The following is a 15,770-nucleotide window of genomic DNA, read 5'->3' as shown; positions in this document are numbered from 1 at the left end:
AGTTAAAATTTATTGTAATCTGCAAAATGTTTTCGTAGTAATAAAATTTTTTTATTATCAATTGGAGTAGTGGTCCCTGGTCAAAGTAAATTAAAAAATTGAAATTTAGAATAAAAATATTAGATGTTTATAAATAACATTCTTAATCATATCAAGATTATCTAAAATTATAGAACATTTAAAAAATACAACTCATCACATTTAGAAAATTTTTGTAACTTTTTTTAATTTTGTTTTTAACATTTTATTATAAAAAGATACCTTAAAAATACTTATGAAATATTTAAATTATGTTATAAATGTGCAAATTAGTCAAATAACGTAAGCAGATTAAAAAAAATATTTTTTCTTGTGTGTATTCAAACTATTGGTTTGTACTGTATATTTTTTATTTATTATTTTATTGCACTGAAATACAGTTTTTGTGCTGAGAACTACTTGGTTACTTAACCCCACTATATACGTGCATATGGTTCTCTTTGTGGCCATTCAGTTACCACTATATTACAATCAACAGGAATACGAACGTCTGACAAGAAGTCGAACGTCGTATATCCATGGTTTAAAAAATATTTGTACCGTATTAATTGTATAAGTGTTTCAATCATTTTTTAACAAAAATGATCAATTTTTTTTCATTTAATATTTTGTATTTATTGTTCGTGCAAAATGTAGTACTAGCTCAGTTTAACAACGGTAAGTGCATATTTTGTAAATGAAACTTAAAGATGACTCGTTAAGTAAATTTTTATGTAGTAAGGAGAGTGTTTTCATGGTTTTACCGAGATGATTAATTTATAAATTAACGTAAACCGGTTTTTATACTTGTATAAAATAACATCCTCATCTAACTTAATTTGTCAGTTTATATTTAACTAAAATGTATAATATAATATACTAGCTTCTATTGTAAATATATTTAAAAAATATAGCTTAAAATTTTACTTATGATGACAATTATTAAAAAATTATACCAAACCGTTAATTATAATTTTTACTTTACCAAAAATTAAATAAATTCTGTTTATTTTGGCCAAATAATATATTTGTTTTGAAATAAAATCATCGTATATACTCATAATTATATGATTATTTTAATATTATTTTTTTTGTTAACTTGTAAAATAATATTAAATTAGCAAATGTAATAATTCTGTTATAATACTATTTGTAGATTGTTCAAAAGTTGATGAGGTAAAAAGAGAATGTATAATCATTAAACAATGTCCACCACTTTTGGAACTTGTTACAAATCAAAAAAACAATGCTACTGCTGTTGAATATCTTCGGAGTTTAACTTGTGGTTTTCAAGGTTTTGATCCCAAAGTTTGTTGTGTTCTAAAGCTTAACCTTTCGACAGAAAATGGAAATATACAACTTAATGAATCATTAGGGCAGGACAATAGTGATAACCAGACAATCATAAATGAAAAAGAAGAATTTTATACAAATCTGAACAATGATAATTTTACAATAAGTTTGAATAACACTAGTAATTTGGAAAATAATATTACCATGGAAGACAGCATTCGAGTTGGTCAGTTTGGTTATTATAATAATATAAGAAATAGGCCAAACTGGAATAGGGTCACAAACAAATCAACAGTAACGACTTTTCAATTTGAAAGTATTAAGCAATCAAAATTACCATTACAAACTGTATGTGGGTTAACAAAAGTAACACGAGATAAAATAATGGGTGGAGCTCCACCATTATTAGGTAAGATTGATTCATTTATTTGTTTAATTACATATACATATTACAAAATAATTAAAAGGCATTTTACGGTCTTAAAGGAGATTGGCCATGGATGGTAGCATTAGGATATTGNAACGTCTACTAGATTGATTAATTTTTTTCTAAGGCGATGGGAGGAGAAACGAGTAAGTTGTACTACTTAAATATTTCTGCTATAAAACAGAAAACAATCAAAACGGTCTATTATTTTTTTTAACATGTTTTAATACATAATGATTACTTGAACATTGTTCTCTTGATTTTCCTTAATACTAGAATAATTAATCTTATTATATAATAGAACAAGGAAAAAAACGCTTTCCGAGGAAAATTACTTAGGGTACTNCTATATGGTATTAAGAACTATAGCACGACTGGGTGAACTAAATTTAGATCCATTTATTGATGATGGAGCTTCACCTCAAGATATTTCAGTAATTAAAATAATCCCTCACGAATCGTATAATAGTAAACAAATTACGAACGATATTGCTTTGCTTAAGTTGGAACGATCAGTTCAATTTAATGGTAATATTAGTTTTAATTAATAACTATTTTAAATTTAATCTAAAGCGTATAATTGAAATNCTTCAAAATATTTTTTTTCAACAAAAGTAGGTTATTAGATTACAGGAAAATTTTTGCCACTCGTCTGAGAGCGTTTTAAAATTTTAACTGTTTTCGAGACGCCAGCATTTTACGATTAAAGATTTGAAATTTTTACTAGGCCCACCCAAAGACATTTCTGAGATATTATAAAAGAATTAACTCAATTCATTTTTGGCTTTGATGTGAAGCTAAAAAGATATTAATTTTAATATATGTTTTTTATTTTTTTATTATATTTCCTTTTGGGTCTATGACCAGTTTTTTCAGCTCTCGCCAAACCGATTTCTTTCAACGATACGTCAAAAGATCACAAATCATATCTAGTCAAAGACATAACCCTCAAAAATTGAAAAAATTTCCCTCGTTCCCCGTAAAGGGAGGAAATCACCAAAAAAATTACAAATTTAAAAATCGGTAATTTTCGACATTTTTTCAATTTTTTTTCTTCTTAAAACAGCCATAACTTTTTAAAAATTAACCAAATCAATAAAATTTTTTTTTTAGATACATGAGGTATTTACCTATCATTTGATATACTTTTTTTTATAAATCTGATCTTTTACTGTCCACAGATGGGGATTCAAAAGGACAACGTTTTCACAAAAAATTATCTTTTTTAACTTAACTTTTGAAAGTGTTCCGGAAGGTCTGACACTTTTATATATATCTTAATTTTAAACTAATGTAATATAATTTATTATGGAAAAAAAATTTTCAGACTTTATTTTGTCTTCATGGTGAAAACAGACATCTAAGTTAATAAAAAAAATACGATTTTTGTAAAAAAATGCTTTTTTATGTTTTTAACTTTATAATGCTATAACTTTTTGGAAAATGTATGGTTCAATATAATTTTTTTTATATAGATGCATGATGTCTTTACCTATCATTTGGCATATTTTTTTTTATTAATTTGACCCTTTACCTGACTACAGGGTGATTTAAAATGACAAGTTTTTCACAAAAAATTTACTTTTACACTTAACTTTTAAAGTTTTCCTTAAAGTCTGTCTTTAAAGTCTTTTATATATATCTTAAATTAAAGCTAATGTAATGTACTTTATTATAATAAAAAGAGCTACCAAATGCTTTTTTTGTGTGAAAATTTCGATTTTATTTTTTACATTTTTAACTTTATAATGCTATAACTTATTGAAAAATGTATGGTTCAACACAATTTTTTTATGAGAAATAATATGTATATCCCTTTTTTATTTGACATACTTTATCCTAATCAGGAATTAATAAGGAAATAGCAGATAATGTAGCTTTTGGAATAATCCATCTTTTTTTTAAAATTAAACACTATATAAAGATTTGCATCGAAGCGTTTTTTTGATAGTGATTTTAATCACTGTCAGATATCATTATACTTCATCCAACTATGCCACGTCACCACTGTGCCGCGACTCCATTGTATTACGTTTACCGTTGTACGAAATTTTTTTTTTTTTATGTCCAGGTGCATGTTTTGAAAAAGAGTATCATCTCATTTTTACACATATGTATACTTTAATCTTAAATTTTTAGAAAAGAAATTTTTAAGTCAATATTTCATTTTCATTTATTTTTAATACATATTATAGTTGTCATATATGAATTGATTGGGTTAGATTATTAACTATCTTATTGTTTTGATATTATGGTTATTATTTTTATATATTTTGTTTAGTTTATTAAGTGTTTAATTATGTTTATAATANCATTTGGGTCTATTACCAGTTTTTTCAGCTCTCACCAAACCGATTTCTTTCAACGATACGTTAAAAGATCACAAATCATATCTAGTCAAAGATATAACCCTCAAAAATTGAAAAAATTTCCCTCGTTTCCCGTAAAGGGAGGAAATCACCAAAAAAATTACAAATTTAAAAATCGGTAATTTTCGACATTTTTTCAATGTTTTTTCTTCTTAAAACAGCCATAACTTTTTAAAAATTAACCAAATCAATAAAAAAAAATTTTATAAATACTTGATGTCTTTACCTATCATTTTATATACTTTTTTTATAAATCTGATCTTTTACTGTCCACAGATGGGGATTCAAAAGGACAACTTTTTCACAAAAAATTATCTTTTTTAACTTAACTTTTGAAAGTGTTCCGGAAGGTCTGACACTTTTATATATATATATTAAATTTAAGCTAATGTAATATAATTTATTATGCAGAAAAAAAATTTCGGACTTTATTTTATCTTCATGATGAAAACAGACATCAAACTTAATAAAAAAAATACGATTTTTAGCAACATATTTTGAATATTTTATTAAAGAATGTTTGATAAATTATGTATAAATTTCAGAATAGTTATAAGTATATAAGTTAGTACATACATTATCAGAACAGTAAAGTATTAATAATCTTATTTATTTCATATATGATGAATAAGTTTATGAATTTATCGTAAAAATTAGGATCCATCTATGACAACTGTGTTGTCTAACGTCACAATTCAATAACTAATATTATTATCAAAATTAACTTTTTACATAATCCTAGGAATAATAACCTGCCAAATTTTTTTTAATCATTTTATAATATTAATAAAATTAGTATAATTAGAATACTATTAATTATTTTGTATATCAGGAGCGTATTTAATGGAATATAGGCAATTACCCCTCTTGAACGAGCACTATCAATATTTTTTAGGCGACTTTTAAGAAATATGGCAATAATAACCTTTTTTTTTATCATCATTTTGATTTTTAGAAAAAAAATTCTATAACATTTTTATTGGTAAAAAACATTAAATTATTTCTGAATACTCCTCAATAATAATAAAATATTTTTCAAAATTTATAATTCATAATATTCAAGAAAGATGTGACAATAAAAAAAAATATCTTTTACGTTCTAAATTATTATTTAAAAGCATATTTTACAATAATAATTTTACACTTTAATGAGTCATTCACATAGTGAAAAGAATTCAAATTTTTGAAATAAAAAAAAAGTATTAATTTATTAAAACTTTTGTGAGTATTATTTTAGTATAGTTGATCATTTAACATTTTAAGTTTCATCTATCTTTAGAAAGTTATCCCTAAAATCTATCCTTAGAAACAATTTATTTTGAAAGAAACTTGATATTTATTGTAGTTCATAAAAATGTACAAAATATAGTTTTATTTATTTTTTTGATTCATGATAAACATTATGTTTATTGTAATAAGAAAGTATTTTCGAAGGTAGTCTTCAATAGTTAAATACACTTATATTGTACATGTTTTATGTATTATAATAAGAACTTGGGTTTTAGCTTGGATAAAACAATTTTAGCTAAGAGAACTATATCTCATTTAAATAATAAAAATTTTCTTCAGAAATTGGCTGCTTTTTGATACTATCTTCATATATATGCAGTTTTTTTGGTTTTCGAAATTTTTTCAAATTAATTGAAAATGACTTTTTTACATTGCAACAACATAATTTGAATTTTTTATTACATTGACCAAATTACTTTTTCTATCCAAGTTGTGTAGTATGATACCTTAGTATAAACCCCAGGTGAATCTTTGAAACCACAGTTTTGACCAAAAGAAGTTATTCCGACTTGCAAAAACATCCCATACTCATAAATTGGATTTTTAACTTGAAGTGGTCCACCAGAATCTCCCTAATAAAAAACAGCGAAAAAATTGAAAATAATTAAGTTTTAATTTTAAATATTAATAAAAGTTAATGAAAGATTTTGTCTTTTACTCTGCATGTATCTTTTCCATCTTCATCAGAACCTGCGCATATTTGACTCATTTCAAGAATGCCGTTTGGCAATTTCATATTTTTTAAATTTTTGGAGTAAGTTTTATTACATTGGTTAACTGGTGTGAAATTTAAAGTCACTTTTAATAAGTCATCACTTGCTGGACCAGCTATAAAATAAAATTAAATAGAAAACTATACTATTGCTCGTATATGAAAAAAAATTGTAACATTTAGTAATTTTGAATATAATAATACAAATGGAAAAGTATCATAATATTTTAATGGTAAAATTTTAATTTAATTTTATGTATTAAAATGAAAAAGTACAGACCATCTTCAATTTGTCCCCAACCAGTAGCTATTAACTCGTTTGTCACTAAAGAAGGGTCTGCATTTAAACAAATTGGTAATATATATTCCGAAAAAATAACTTCCTTTGCTAGTTTATATAAAGCTATATCATTATATCGAGATACAGTTTGACGGTAGTCTGGGTGTGATACNTACAGTTTGCCGGTAGTCTGGGTGTGATACACGAAGAATAATATCATAATCTTCAGGTTTTGCATCATCGGTTTCATCTGCATAATTAAGTTCACCAAGACGAACCCATCGTGAAATACCACTAAAAAAATATTTAAGTTTTTAAGTGTTTTTTTAATGATTAAAATGAACTTGCATTGTTTAATATTTATTAATTAACAGCTATTCAACGCCAATTCATTCAATGTGCATTATATTATTCATATTTTTATTTCAGTTTTAAAGCTATTATTTCATTAACACGATAATAGTGAAAATTTAATCAATAAATTATTGAATACTTTTAAGTCTTTAAATATAGAGTATTCGTTCAATCAAAGACTAGCACAATAGTTATTAATCATGCGAGTAGAGTTTATTAATATTTGATAAATTAATATTAATGATAAACATTGACTTACAATGTCACCGAACGTTCACAATGGGCTGCTGTTAAAACCCATTCTTTACTAATTAGAGATCCACCACAATCCCAATGAACATTGCTGATTGAATCACCATACCCAATCATAGCCTTAAAGAGATTATTGAATATTCAACACGAAAAATATTTATTTAATATAACTAGTTAATTTAAGTATAATAAAATGAAATATAATAAAAACATTTTACAAACCATGTGTGGAAATTCTTTTGGTTTTGTTTTAGTTCCACCAACGATATCTACTTTGTCACCTTCATTCTTTACGAGTTCTTCAGTTATTATTGACTTCTTATTATATTTTCTATAATATGCTGAGTATTGATGACACACTGAAATGTATAATGTCTGAAACTATAGTTTTATAAAAAAATAATAACAATAATTACACATACTTTCAGAGGCTGTATATGATATTTTAGTTTTTAAAGGTTCTGAGGTACTAGAATTTCTAATTTTGTTATTTCCAGGACAACATACAATTGGTTCCAAACCAACAAATGAACAAAGGCGAATATTTTTCCGTTGATGAATATTTTGAGCGGCAATACAATCTTGGTGACGACGGCAAATATAATTTGGAATATTATTTTCAAAATTTGTACACACCTCACCTAGTCAAATAAAACAACTAATATAATATATTATAATATTGAAAAATAAAAAACAAAAGATTTATAAGTGTAAAACTCAAAAATTAAATCAGAGATTCAATTTTTTTTACTTTGCCAAGCTACTAATATAATTAATGTATACATTGCTATAAATTATAACTTATATACCTTCATTCAATTGTAGTAAGTTGCCGCGACANATATAATTAGTATATACATTGCTATAAATTATAACTTATACCTTCATTCAATTGTAGTAAGTTGCCGCGACAAATTTTTAAATTGATAATACCACACACTATTATTGTTAAAATATTCATTTTGCTTTAATAAAATTTTCTATAATATGTAATGTATAAGTGTTCGTATAATTTTTTAAGCAATTAATGCTATTTTAATAACGTTAATATCATCATTGAAGAAAATCCGAATAGCTACTAACCACTTCGATGTATTAGCCAACCATTCCTACTGTATACTACACATATGCATTACAATTATACAGGTTTTTTGCTAAATAGTCTTCTGAGTTCTTTCAAGGTTCCTCTTATTAATTTGTTGTGTTATCACGTAAATAATGCGTGCTACATAAAAATAATCTGAGTTATACAAGTTTTTTTCAAAAATTATTTCGTTAAATGTAACACTAATAAGGTTAATTTGTTTAGAATTTTTTTAATTTAATAGATCCTATGAAGACTTAATATTTATAAATTAACTAAATTTATGATGATTTTGCAGAGTACCAAGTTTTTTGATAGGTCATGTATAGTATTTATTTATTTAAATTAAATTACTCATAATTAAAAAACAAATTTTTTTTATTAATATTAAAATCTCAATTGCGTGATAACTTTTGAAGCAATCGTGTTAAATCGCCCCCCTACTATGATTGCACATTATTCTAGCATTTTTATAAAAGTATGAATACATTAAAATGAGAAAACAAGNCTTTTGAAGCAATCGTGTTAAATCGCCCCCCTACTATGATTGTACATTATTCTAGCATTTTTATAAAAGTATGAATACATTAAAATGAGAAAACAAGTTACAGACCATATCTGCATTAGTTGCTTATTAACGCTGCTCGTTGAAAGTACCTATAACCGATGTAATATAAATTATTTATAGCAAAATATTAAAAATTAAGTATTATGTACATGTTATTAATTTATTTTTAAAAATTGGTAGTTTTTATTTCAACATGAATACTGTAATAGTGATTATTATTTTAAATGTTTTTATGGCATTTAGTATCGATAGATTATCTGGTCAGTCAAGGAATGGTTAGTATTCAATTAGTTATTTATAAATTAGATAAAATTTTATTTTTAATAGTTTTAATGAAATTAAATTAAATTATAACAGATAATATTAGTTTATGTTAATAAAAAAAAAATTTAGCTAAATTTCTTAAAATATAAATTTTCTTTGATGACAAAATTATATATCTAATAAAATGCGTAATTTTATCATGTTTCCAGTAATTTTAAAATGAAAAATTGAAACTTTTGGGTTTATTCTAGGAAATAAAGATTGTTTTTCAATAAATGGAGAAATTAACGATTGTATAAACATGAAAAATTGTTCTTCAGCTCAAATTTTTTTAGAAAACTCCAAGTCAATTGATAATTATATTTGTGGATATGAAGGAATCAGCCCTAAAGTTTGTTGTGCAGTGAGTAATTTAAATAAAAGAAGTTTTTATTTAACTAGTGAAGAAGATTATGAAGATGATTCTTCTACCAGAGAAACTTCGAGTTCTAGAATAACATCTACAACAGAATCTTTGCCAAGTACATTATCATCAAAATTGCCTCTTCAAAGTGTTTGTGGTAAAACAAACGCTGTTCGTGATAGAATAATTGGAGGAGAGTCTCCTAAGCTTGGTTAGAAAAATCATTATATGACACCAAGTTTTAAATAATTTTAATTATTATAATATGTGTTTACTAATTTTAATTATTAGCTGATTGGCCTTGGATAGCTGCATTAGGCTATCGTAATACGTATGAACCAAATAATCCAATACAATGGAAATGCGGTGGCACTTTAATAGCAGATAGTTATGTACTTACAACTGGATATTGCACATTGGGAAACAATCAAGCAAAACTGTACGTTTTATAAAACAATTTTATCGTACTAATTAATATTTATTTTATCAAAAGCATAATGACTAATATTTTTTTAGATCAATTGTTCGTTTGGGTGAATTAAATCTGGATCCTAAAATTCAAGATAACGCTTCACCACAAGATTATATAATAGCTAAAATTATAGTACATGAACAATATAACAGTCAAAAATTTTTGAATGATATTTCCTTGCTCAAATTGAAAAACCCGGTTCGTTTTAACCGTAAGAAAATGATAAAAATAAATATATTTAATTCATTGTACTATAATTCTTTTTGCAGACTATATTCAACCAATTTGTCTGCCTTGGACACAAAAATTACGTATGAAATCATTTGTAAAATTTGTACCTACTATTGCCGGTTGGGGATCACAAAGTCCAAGTAAATATTCCTTAAAAATTTCAATCGATATTGATAGTTAAATAATTATTTAAATAAAAAAAGAAGGATAAACATTTTTTATCAATCTAAAATTTGAGATTTACTAGAAACTGAAAAATTTAATTTATCAAATTGAAAGTCTTACACATTTTATTGCACTAAGAGTACAAGAAAGTCATATATCGAAATGCATAATAGTTGACATCATTTTTTCAGCACTGATGACAATAACTTAGTGGTTAATATACAAAATCGCAATTTTTTACTAAGAATATTTTTCGGGTTATAGAGTTAATTATGTTATTATTTAGACATAATTTAACATAGTTCACTATCAAAATATGCAAGCTTGATGTGTGACATTCGATTTTAATTTTATATAAATGCTGAAGAAAAAACAAGTGATATAAAATGTAATTTATGAAAGGTCATTAATTTGTAGCCATTATATCAAAACCATTTTTTCAACATTCTGCTCTATTGCACTCACAATTTGGCTTAAAGGGGAGAGATATTTACAAACATTCTTTTTTTTTCTTTAACACTAAAATGTATAAAATAGGACTCCTACTCTAGATACCATTTTGGTAAAAAATTATTTACAAAACTTTAATTGAACTTATGAAATTAGATGGGCCGTTAAGTACATCATTAATGGAAATTGGACTTCCTATTTTGGATAACCAAAAATGCAATGCATCTTACGCAAATCTTTCTGTTAAAATTGATTCTAGAGTTTTGTGTGCAGGCCATACAAAAGGGGATGCCGGAGTTTGCCAGGTAAAAATAATTAAACAAAAAAAAAAAAAAATGACTTTTAAAAAAAAAATTTCAGGGTGACTCAGGAAGTCCTTTAATGTTACCACAAAATAAGAATTGGTATATTCTCGGTATTGCATCATTTGGATATAAATGTAGTGAATCTGGTTATCCAGGAGTTTACACAAGAATTACATATTTTATTGATTGGATTATTGAAAAAATGAACAGTAGCTGATTTGAATTATCATTTTAACACAATTTTTAAGTATTATACTTACATCATTATAACTATAAATATATCAAATAAAATAATTTAGTATTTTTGTGTTATCAACATACTTAAAATTATATTACCATTTACATTATATGGTAATCATAGTACGTAAATAATGGTAACTATGGGCAGTATCTTTAATTACTATAAATGTCTTAACAAACTATTTTGTTGTTGCCAACAATCAAGAATTTTATACATTTAAATTATTTACAACTGCTTTTAAAATTAAAAATGTTGAAATTCTAGTATAAAATTGATATAATAAAAAGAAGATAAAAATTAATTTCTAAAATACAAGGAATGGATCAGTCATAAAATAAGTTGCGTTTTTTTTATCATAATTATTAAATTAAAATAGAATAAAATTGTGAGTACTAATAATCTTTTTCATGATCGTAATTGCATACAATGTAGATTATCAGTTATTTATGATGTCAATAGTTAGCATCATGATTTACATTGAAAACGTTAATTTTTAGTGAATTCCAATAATAAAAATTTTAAGGATGTTATTTACATGTGAATAATTTATTCTTATCATGTGCATACCAAGGGGAGACAAAGTATATATTCTCCCATGGGATCAACCACTATTAAAAATAATATGATATCTGACTTTGGTAGATTTTAGTTAAATTATTATTAGTATAATTGAGTAACCTAAATTAAAGTTTTTTAAAGATTTCGTTACGTTATTGTGTGATCGTACATGTAATTAATAGACAATAATATGTATAGTTAAAATTGTATAATTTACACAATGTAATAAAATACATAAGTAGGATTGGTAGAAATTCAGTATTTTTAGCCATGATATCATATCAATAGTCATAACAAATAATAGATATTATGTTTATGACCATATACATATTATATGTATGTATGTATAATACATATATATTTACATATTTAATATAACGCCTATAATAGTAATAACAATTTGAAAAGTATTTTACAATGGTATGTGTTATTTATTTTACATACAAAAATATAAATTAACTTATTTTGTATTTTTTAACAATAAGTTTTCCATGTAATATCATTAAACAATAAACCCCACAGCTTACTTTGTAAGCAGCACACTCGAAAAATACCTGATGACTAAAAAAAATCATAAAAATAGCATATTTGATAAATCCTCTCAAATTCTTTTCAAATTTCTGGGTAGGTTACTGATTTATATTCTCTAAAAAACATATATAGTATTCACTCAAAATAGCCTAAGAACTTCTAGGTTAGTTATACCAAAATTTCATGAATTTAGTCATTGTTTTTCAATATTTTAATTTAAGCTACTTGCGCAATCTCTTCTTCAGAGTAAAGATAACATTTTCTTTGCCTTCGCCATTGTGATTAAATATTACTGCATGTGCTCTGCGAAGCATATCTTTGAAGGTCATAACTAAACATCTCGTTTTAATTTAATTGAAACATAAATTTGAATTATAAATGACTAATATACCAAGTTAAACAATATTTAGTCATCAAATTTTCATAAGACTGAATAAAATTGAGGTTTTACCAAATGATATGTTTATGAATGTAATTTTTTTAAAGAGTGTACCCTTACATAAATTACGTAATCCAGCGTACTAATTTAAAAATGCATATTAATTATATATTTATTACCATTCTTCTTTATAAAATATTTGTAAATAGGTGGTATAAAATTGAAAATAAAGAAACTATCCTTGATTCAATATATGACCAAAAGCAAAAATAAGATATTATTTATTATACATTATTATCAATGCAATTTAAAAAATTTCAAACAAATAATTTTACTATATACCATTATTAAATTAGTTAGATTTCATCAAATGTATTGATTCAACAATTTTTATTTAATATTTAACATATTTATTTTAATTATATGTTTAATTAGCATTACTAATTATTCAATAATTTTTTAATTTAAGATTTTTTAAGTTATGATACTTCATTAAATTTATGGTTTTGTTTCAATTTTATTAAGAGCTGAATATTTTTTTGTAAATCTACATTTTTTTAATTAGCTTTAAAAAAAAATATTTATATTTAGATTTAATGTGTTTGATTATTATAATTGTTAATATATCCCTATATACTGTTTATTGGGTTTCTATATTTAGCTAGACTGAGGTAATACTGCATAGAAAAGTTTTAAACATATTTTATAAAAAGAAATTTTATTATATAATTGATAATAGTATTGTTCGTGTAATATTATTAATTTTTTATTATTAACTTCAAAATATTAATTCAAAAAAGTTACATAGAATTTGACATTTCCATATGGAATTGTTATTAAAAATAATAATCTTTTTTTGGTTTTATATAGATTAAAATTTTTAAATATAAAAAGGAAATTTATAAAATGAGCCAAATCAATATATTTCATTCAAATGTTTTGTTTTTGGTTATTGTTAATTTTATACGCATAAATTATTTACAAATATAAAAACATTCAATAAAAACCCACTTTATTTAGGATCGTACAACATAGCTTATAATTTACAGTGCTGCCACATATCAACATTATTATTTTCATAATAATAGCAAAATTATATAATAAAAATTATTTAAGAGCAAAATTAATTTTTTTATTTATTTACACCTTATTTCAATACATATTAGTTATATTTTATTTTTTTTTTAATTTATATATACTGGAAAAATTTATTTTTAATTTTTTTTATTAGGCTTATTAAAATTCTTATTATTTAAAATTCTTTGTAAATATGTTATTACATAGAATATAAAAACGAGTACTTTAATGTTAAAAAGAAAACTTGTTATTTTTTGAGTAATACAAACACTAAGGTATGACAGGTTGGATACACCATAGTGTACTTAATATGTAGTTAGTATGCCTTGTTGTGAACTATAACGCAATTCAACTCAAATAACTAGTCACTGTTACACCATAGGTTGTTCAACGCGAAACATTTTTAAAGAAATTTTCAGTGCGTGTTTAATCAGTTATAAAAGTAAAGTTCAAATTATGGAAAAATATTTTTTAAATTTTTAATTATTTTATGAAATTTTTTATATCTATTAGGTATATTTAATAGATATATTTTATATTTAGTAGAGGATTTTTCAAAATCTGTTATCATGTTTACTAGAGAAAAGTTAATATTGGTATGCTATCTTGTGGTATTACTTTTTAGTGGACTAGGTTATACTGTCACTGAAATACGAAATGCTACTCAAGCCATAGTAAGTATTCAATTTATTCATGTTAAAATATTTACCAAAAAAAAAAGGGAGTCAAGGCATTTGAGCTAACATCCAAAATTTAATTTTTAAATAAATTTGATACTATGTAAAGTACTTTTGTTTTTAATCTAACTATACATGATTTTTTTAGTGAATGGTTAACTTACTTACAATTTATTCATAGAAAAAAAATGTTTAATGTTTTTCTGTATACATTAGTTTTAAATATGACTAAAACTAAATTATAATCTGTACATTAAAAAAATATATATATAAAGAAAGCATGGAGGTAGTATTTTTAATAAACTATTTTGTCTATTTATTATTTGATATAAAAATAAAGAGTAATAATATATGTTATTAACGATTAGTGCTACATATAACCGGTTTGGTATAAAAATACATTCCTTAGTTCACGAGGAAAAACCTTGACTAAGCATCAAACATTTAAGCAATTAATAATTGATTATTTATAAACCTCCATTTAATTAAAAAAAAAATAACATTTAAGTTGAAAATAAAAATGCAATTGAAAGTGAGTTTCGTATGCGTTAAAAAAATAAAAAAGTGATATTTAGAAAATTAGAGTTTTTGAAAAATATTAACTCTATTAAAATATATTTATAGGCGAATGAGGTCTCCTTGACTAAATTAACCACAATAATATTTACGTATCTTAAATATTTTATTTTTATGCATGATTTTCATTATAATTAACCAAATATTATATTTTAGCTTCGATGCGAAGCGGAGAAGGTATTAATTTTACTATGATGTGTTTGTCTTTTTTTTTTATGTCTGTTACCACTTTTTCTCAGCTCTCACTGGACCGATTTCTTTCAAACATACGTCAAAAGATCACAAATCGTATATAGTTGAAGACATTACCCTAAAGAAATATCCAAAAAAATTACAAATTTAAAGTCGCTAATTTTCGAAATTTTTTCACTTTTTTTTCTTAAAACTTCCATAACTTTTTCAAAAATCAACAAATAAACATAACTTTTTTTTGTACTAAAACCTTAGATATCTACCTTTCATTTGATATCATTTTTTTAAAAATCTAACACTTATTCTACTCATTGGGGAGGATTTAAAATAGTAACTTTTTTACAAAAAATAACTTTTTCAACTTAATTTTTGAAAATGTTCCGGAAATACTGCGTCCTTTAAACATATATCAAATTAAAGCTTATTTTATGTACTATAAAATGAAAAAAAAAAATTTGTCCCGACACTTTATCTTCTGCGTGTAAACGGCTGCCGTAGTTAAAAAAACGCTATTTTTGTGTTAAAATTTTCGATTTTAAATTTTCAATTTAAAAATGCTATAACTTTTCGAAAAATGTAATTATCAGCACAATTTTTTTTTT

General features: G+C 24.0%; 4 protein-coding genes across 9 annotated transcripts in view; 2 read left to right on the top strand and 2 right to left on the bottom strand.

Annotated features, from left to right (window-relative positions):
• The window catches only part of LOC126908127 (macrophage metalloelastase-like), a 49,587-nt gene that overhangs the window by 27,295 nt on the left and 6,522 nt on the right, over positions 1–15,770 (bottom strand). The window lies entirely within an intron of this gene.
• Positions 5,006–8,110, bottom strand: LOC126908137 (venom protease-like). Of its 2 annotated transcripts, none has more exons than XM_050690038.1 (8): positions 7,878–8,110; positions 7,418–7,636; positions 7,218–7,354; positions 7,003–7,115; positions 6,572–6,683; positions 6,390–6,540; positions 6,056–6,225; positions 5,006–5,969 (listed from the first exon to the last, which is right to left on the bottom strand). In XM_050690038.1, the coding sequence occupies exons 1-8, from the start codon at positions 7,954–7,956 to the stop codon at positions 5,796–5,798; spliced, it is 1,155 nt and encodes a 384-aa protein (XP_050545995.1). In that variant the 5' UTR covers positions 7,957–8,110; the 3' UTR covers positions 5,006–5,795. The 2 variants fall into 2 exon arrangements, with proteins under 2 accessions (XP_050545995.1, XP_050545996.1); XM_050690039.1 differs by having other exon boundaries at positions 6,390–6,561; positions 6,593–6,683.
• LOC126908136 (venom protease-like) lies at positions 8,700–11,238 on the top strand. The gene is made up of 7 exons (XM_050690036.1): positions 8,700–8,922; positions 9,163–9,525; positions 9,606–9,753; positions 9,831–9,997; positions 10,056–10,157; positions 10,789–10,937; positions 10,993–11,238. The coding sequence occupies exons 1-7, from the start codon at positions 8,841–8,843 to the stop codon at positions 11,152–11,154; spliced, it is 1,173 nt and encodes a 390-aa protein (XP_050545993.1). The 5' UTR covers positions 8,700–8,840; the 3' UTR covers positions 11,155–11,238.
• LOC126908148 (matrix metalloproteinase-27-like) overlaps positions 13,997–15,770 on the top strand; it is a 5,051-nt gene continuing 3,277 nt past the window's right edge. Inside the window, exons 1-2 of one of the 3 annotated variants that reach the window (XM_050690057.1) lie at positions 13,997–14,165; positions 14,270–14,397. In XM_050690057.1, coding sequence (XP_050546014.1) covers positions 14,293–14,397 — 105 coding nt within the window. In that variant the 5' untranslated portion in view covers positions 13,997–14,165; positions 14,270–14,292. Of the gene's footprint in view, positions 14,166–14,236; positions 14,398–15,770 lie in introns of all 3 variants that reach the window. The other 2 variants (XM_050690055.1, XM_050690056.1) reach the window with 2 other exon arrangements.

The sequence above is a fragment of the Daktulosphaira vitifoliae genome, unplaced genomic scaffold, assembly GCF_025091365.1.
Source record: "Daktulosphaira vitifoliae isolate Bord-2020 unplaced genomic scaffold, ASM2509136v1 Scaffold_5, whole genome shotgun sequence".
Lineage (NCBI taxonomy): Eukaryota > Metazoa > Arthropoda > Insecta > Hemiptera > Phylloxeridae > Daktulosphaira > Daktulosphaira vitifoliae.
Note: the sequence above shows the minus strand (reverse complement) of the source record. Positions and strands in the feature narration are given on the sequence as shown.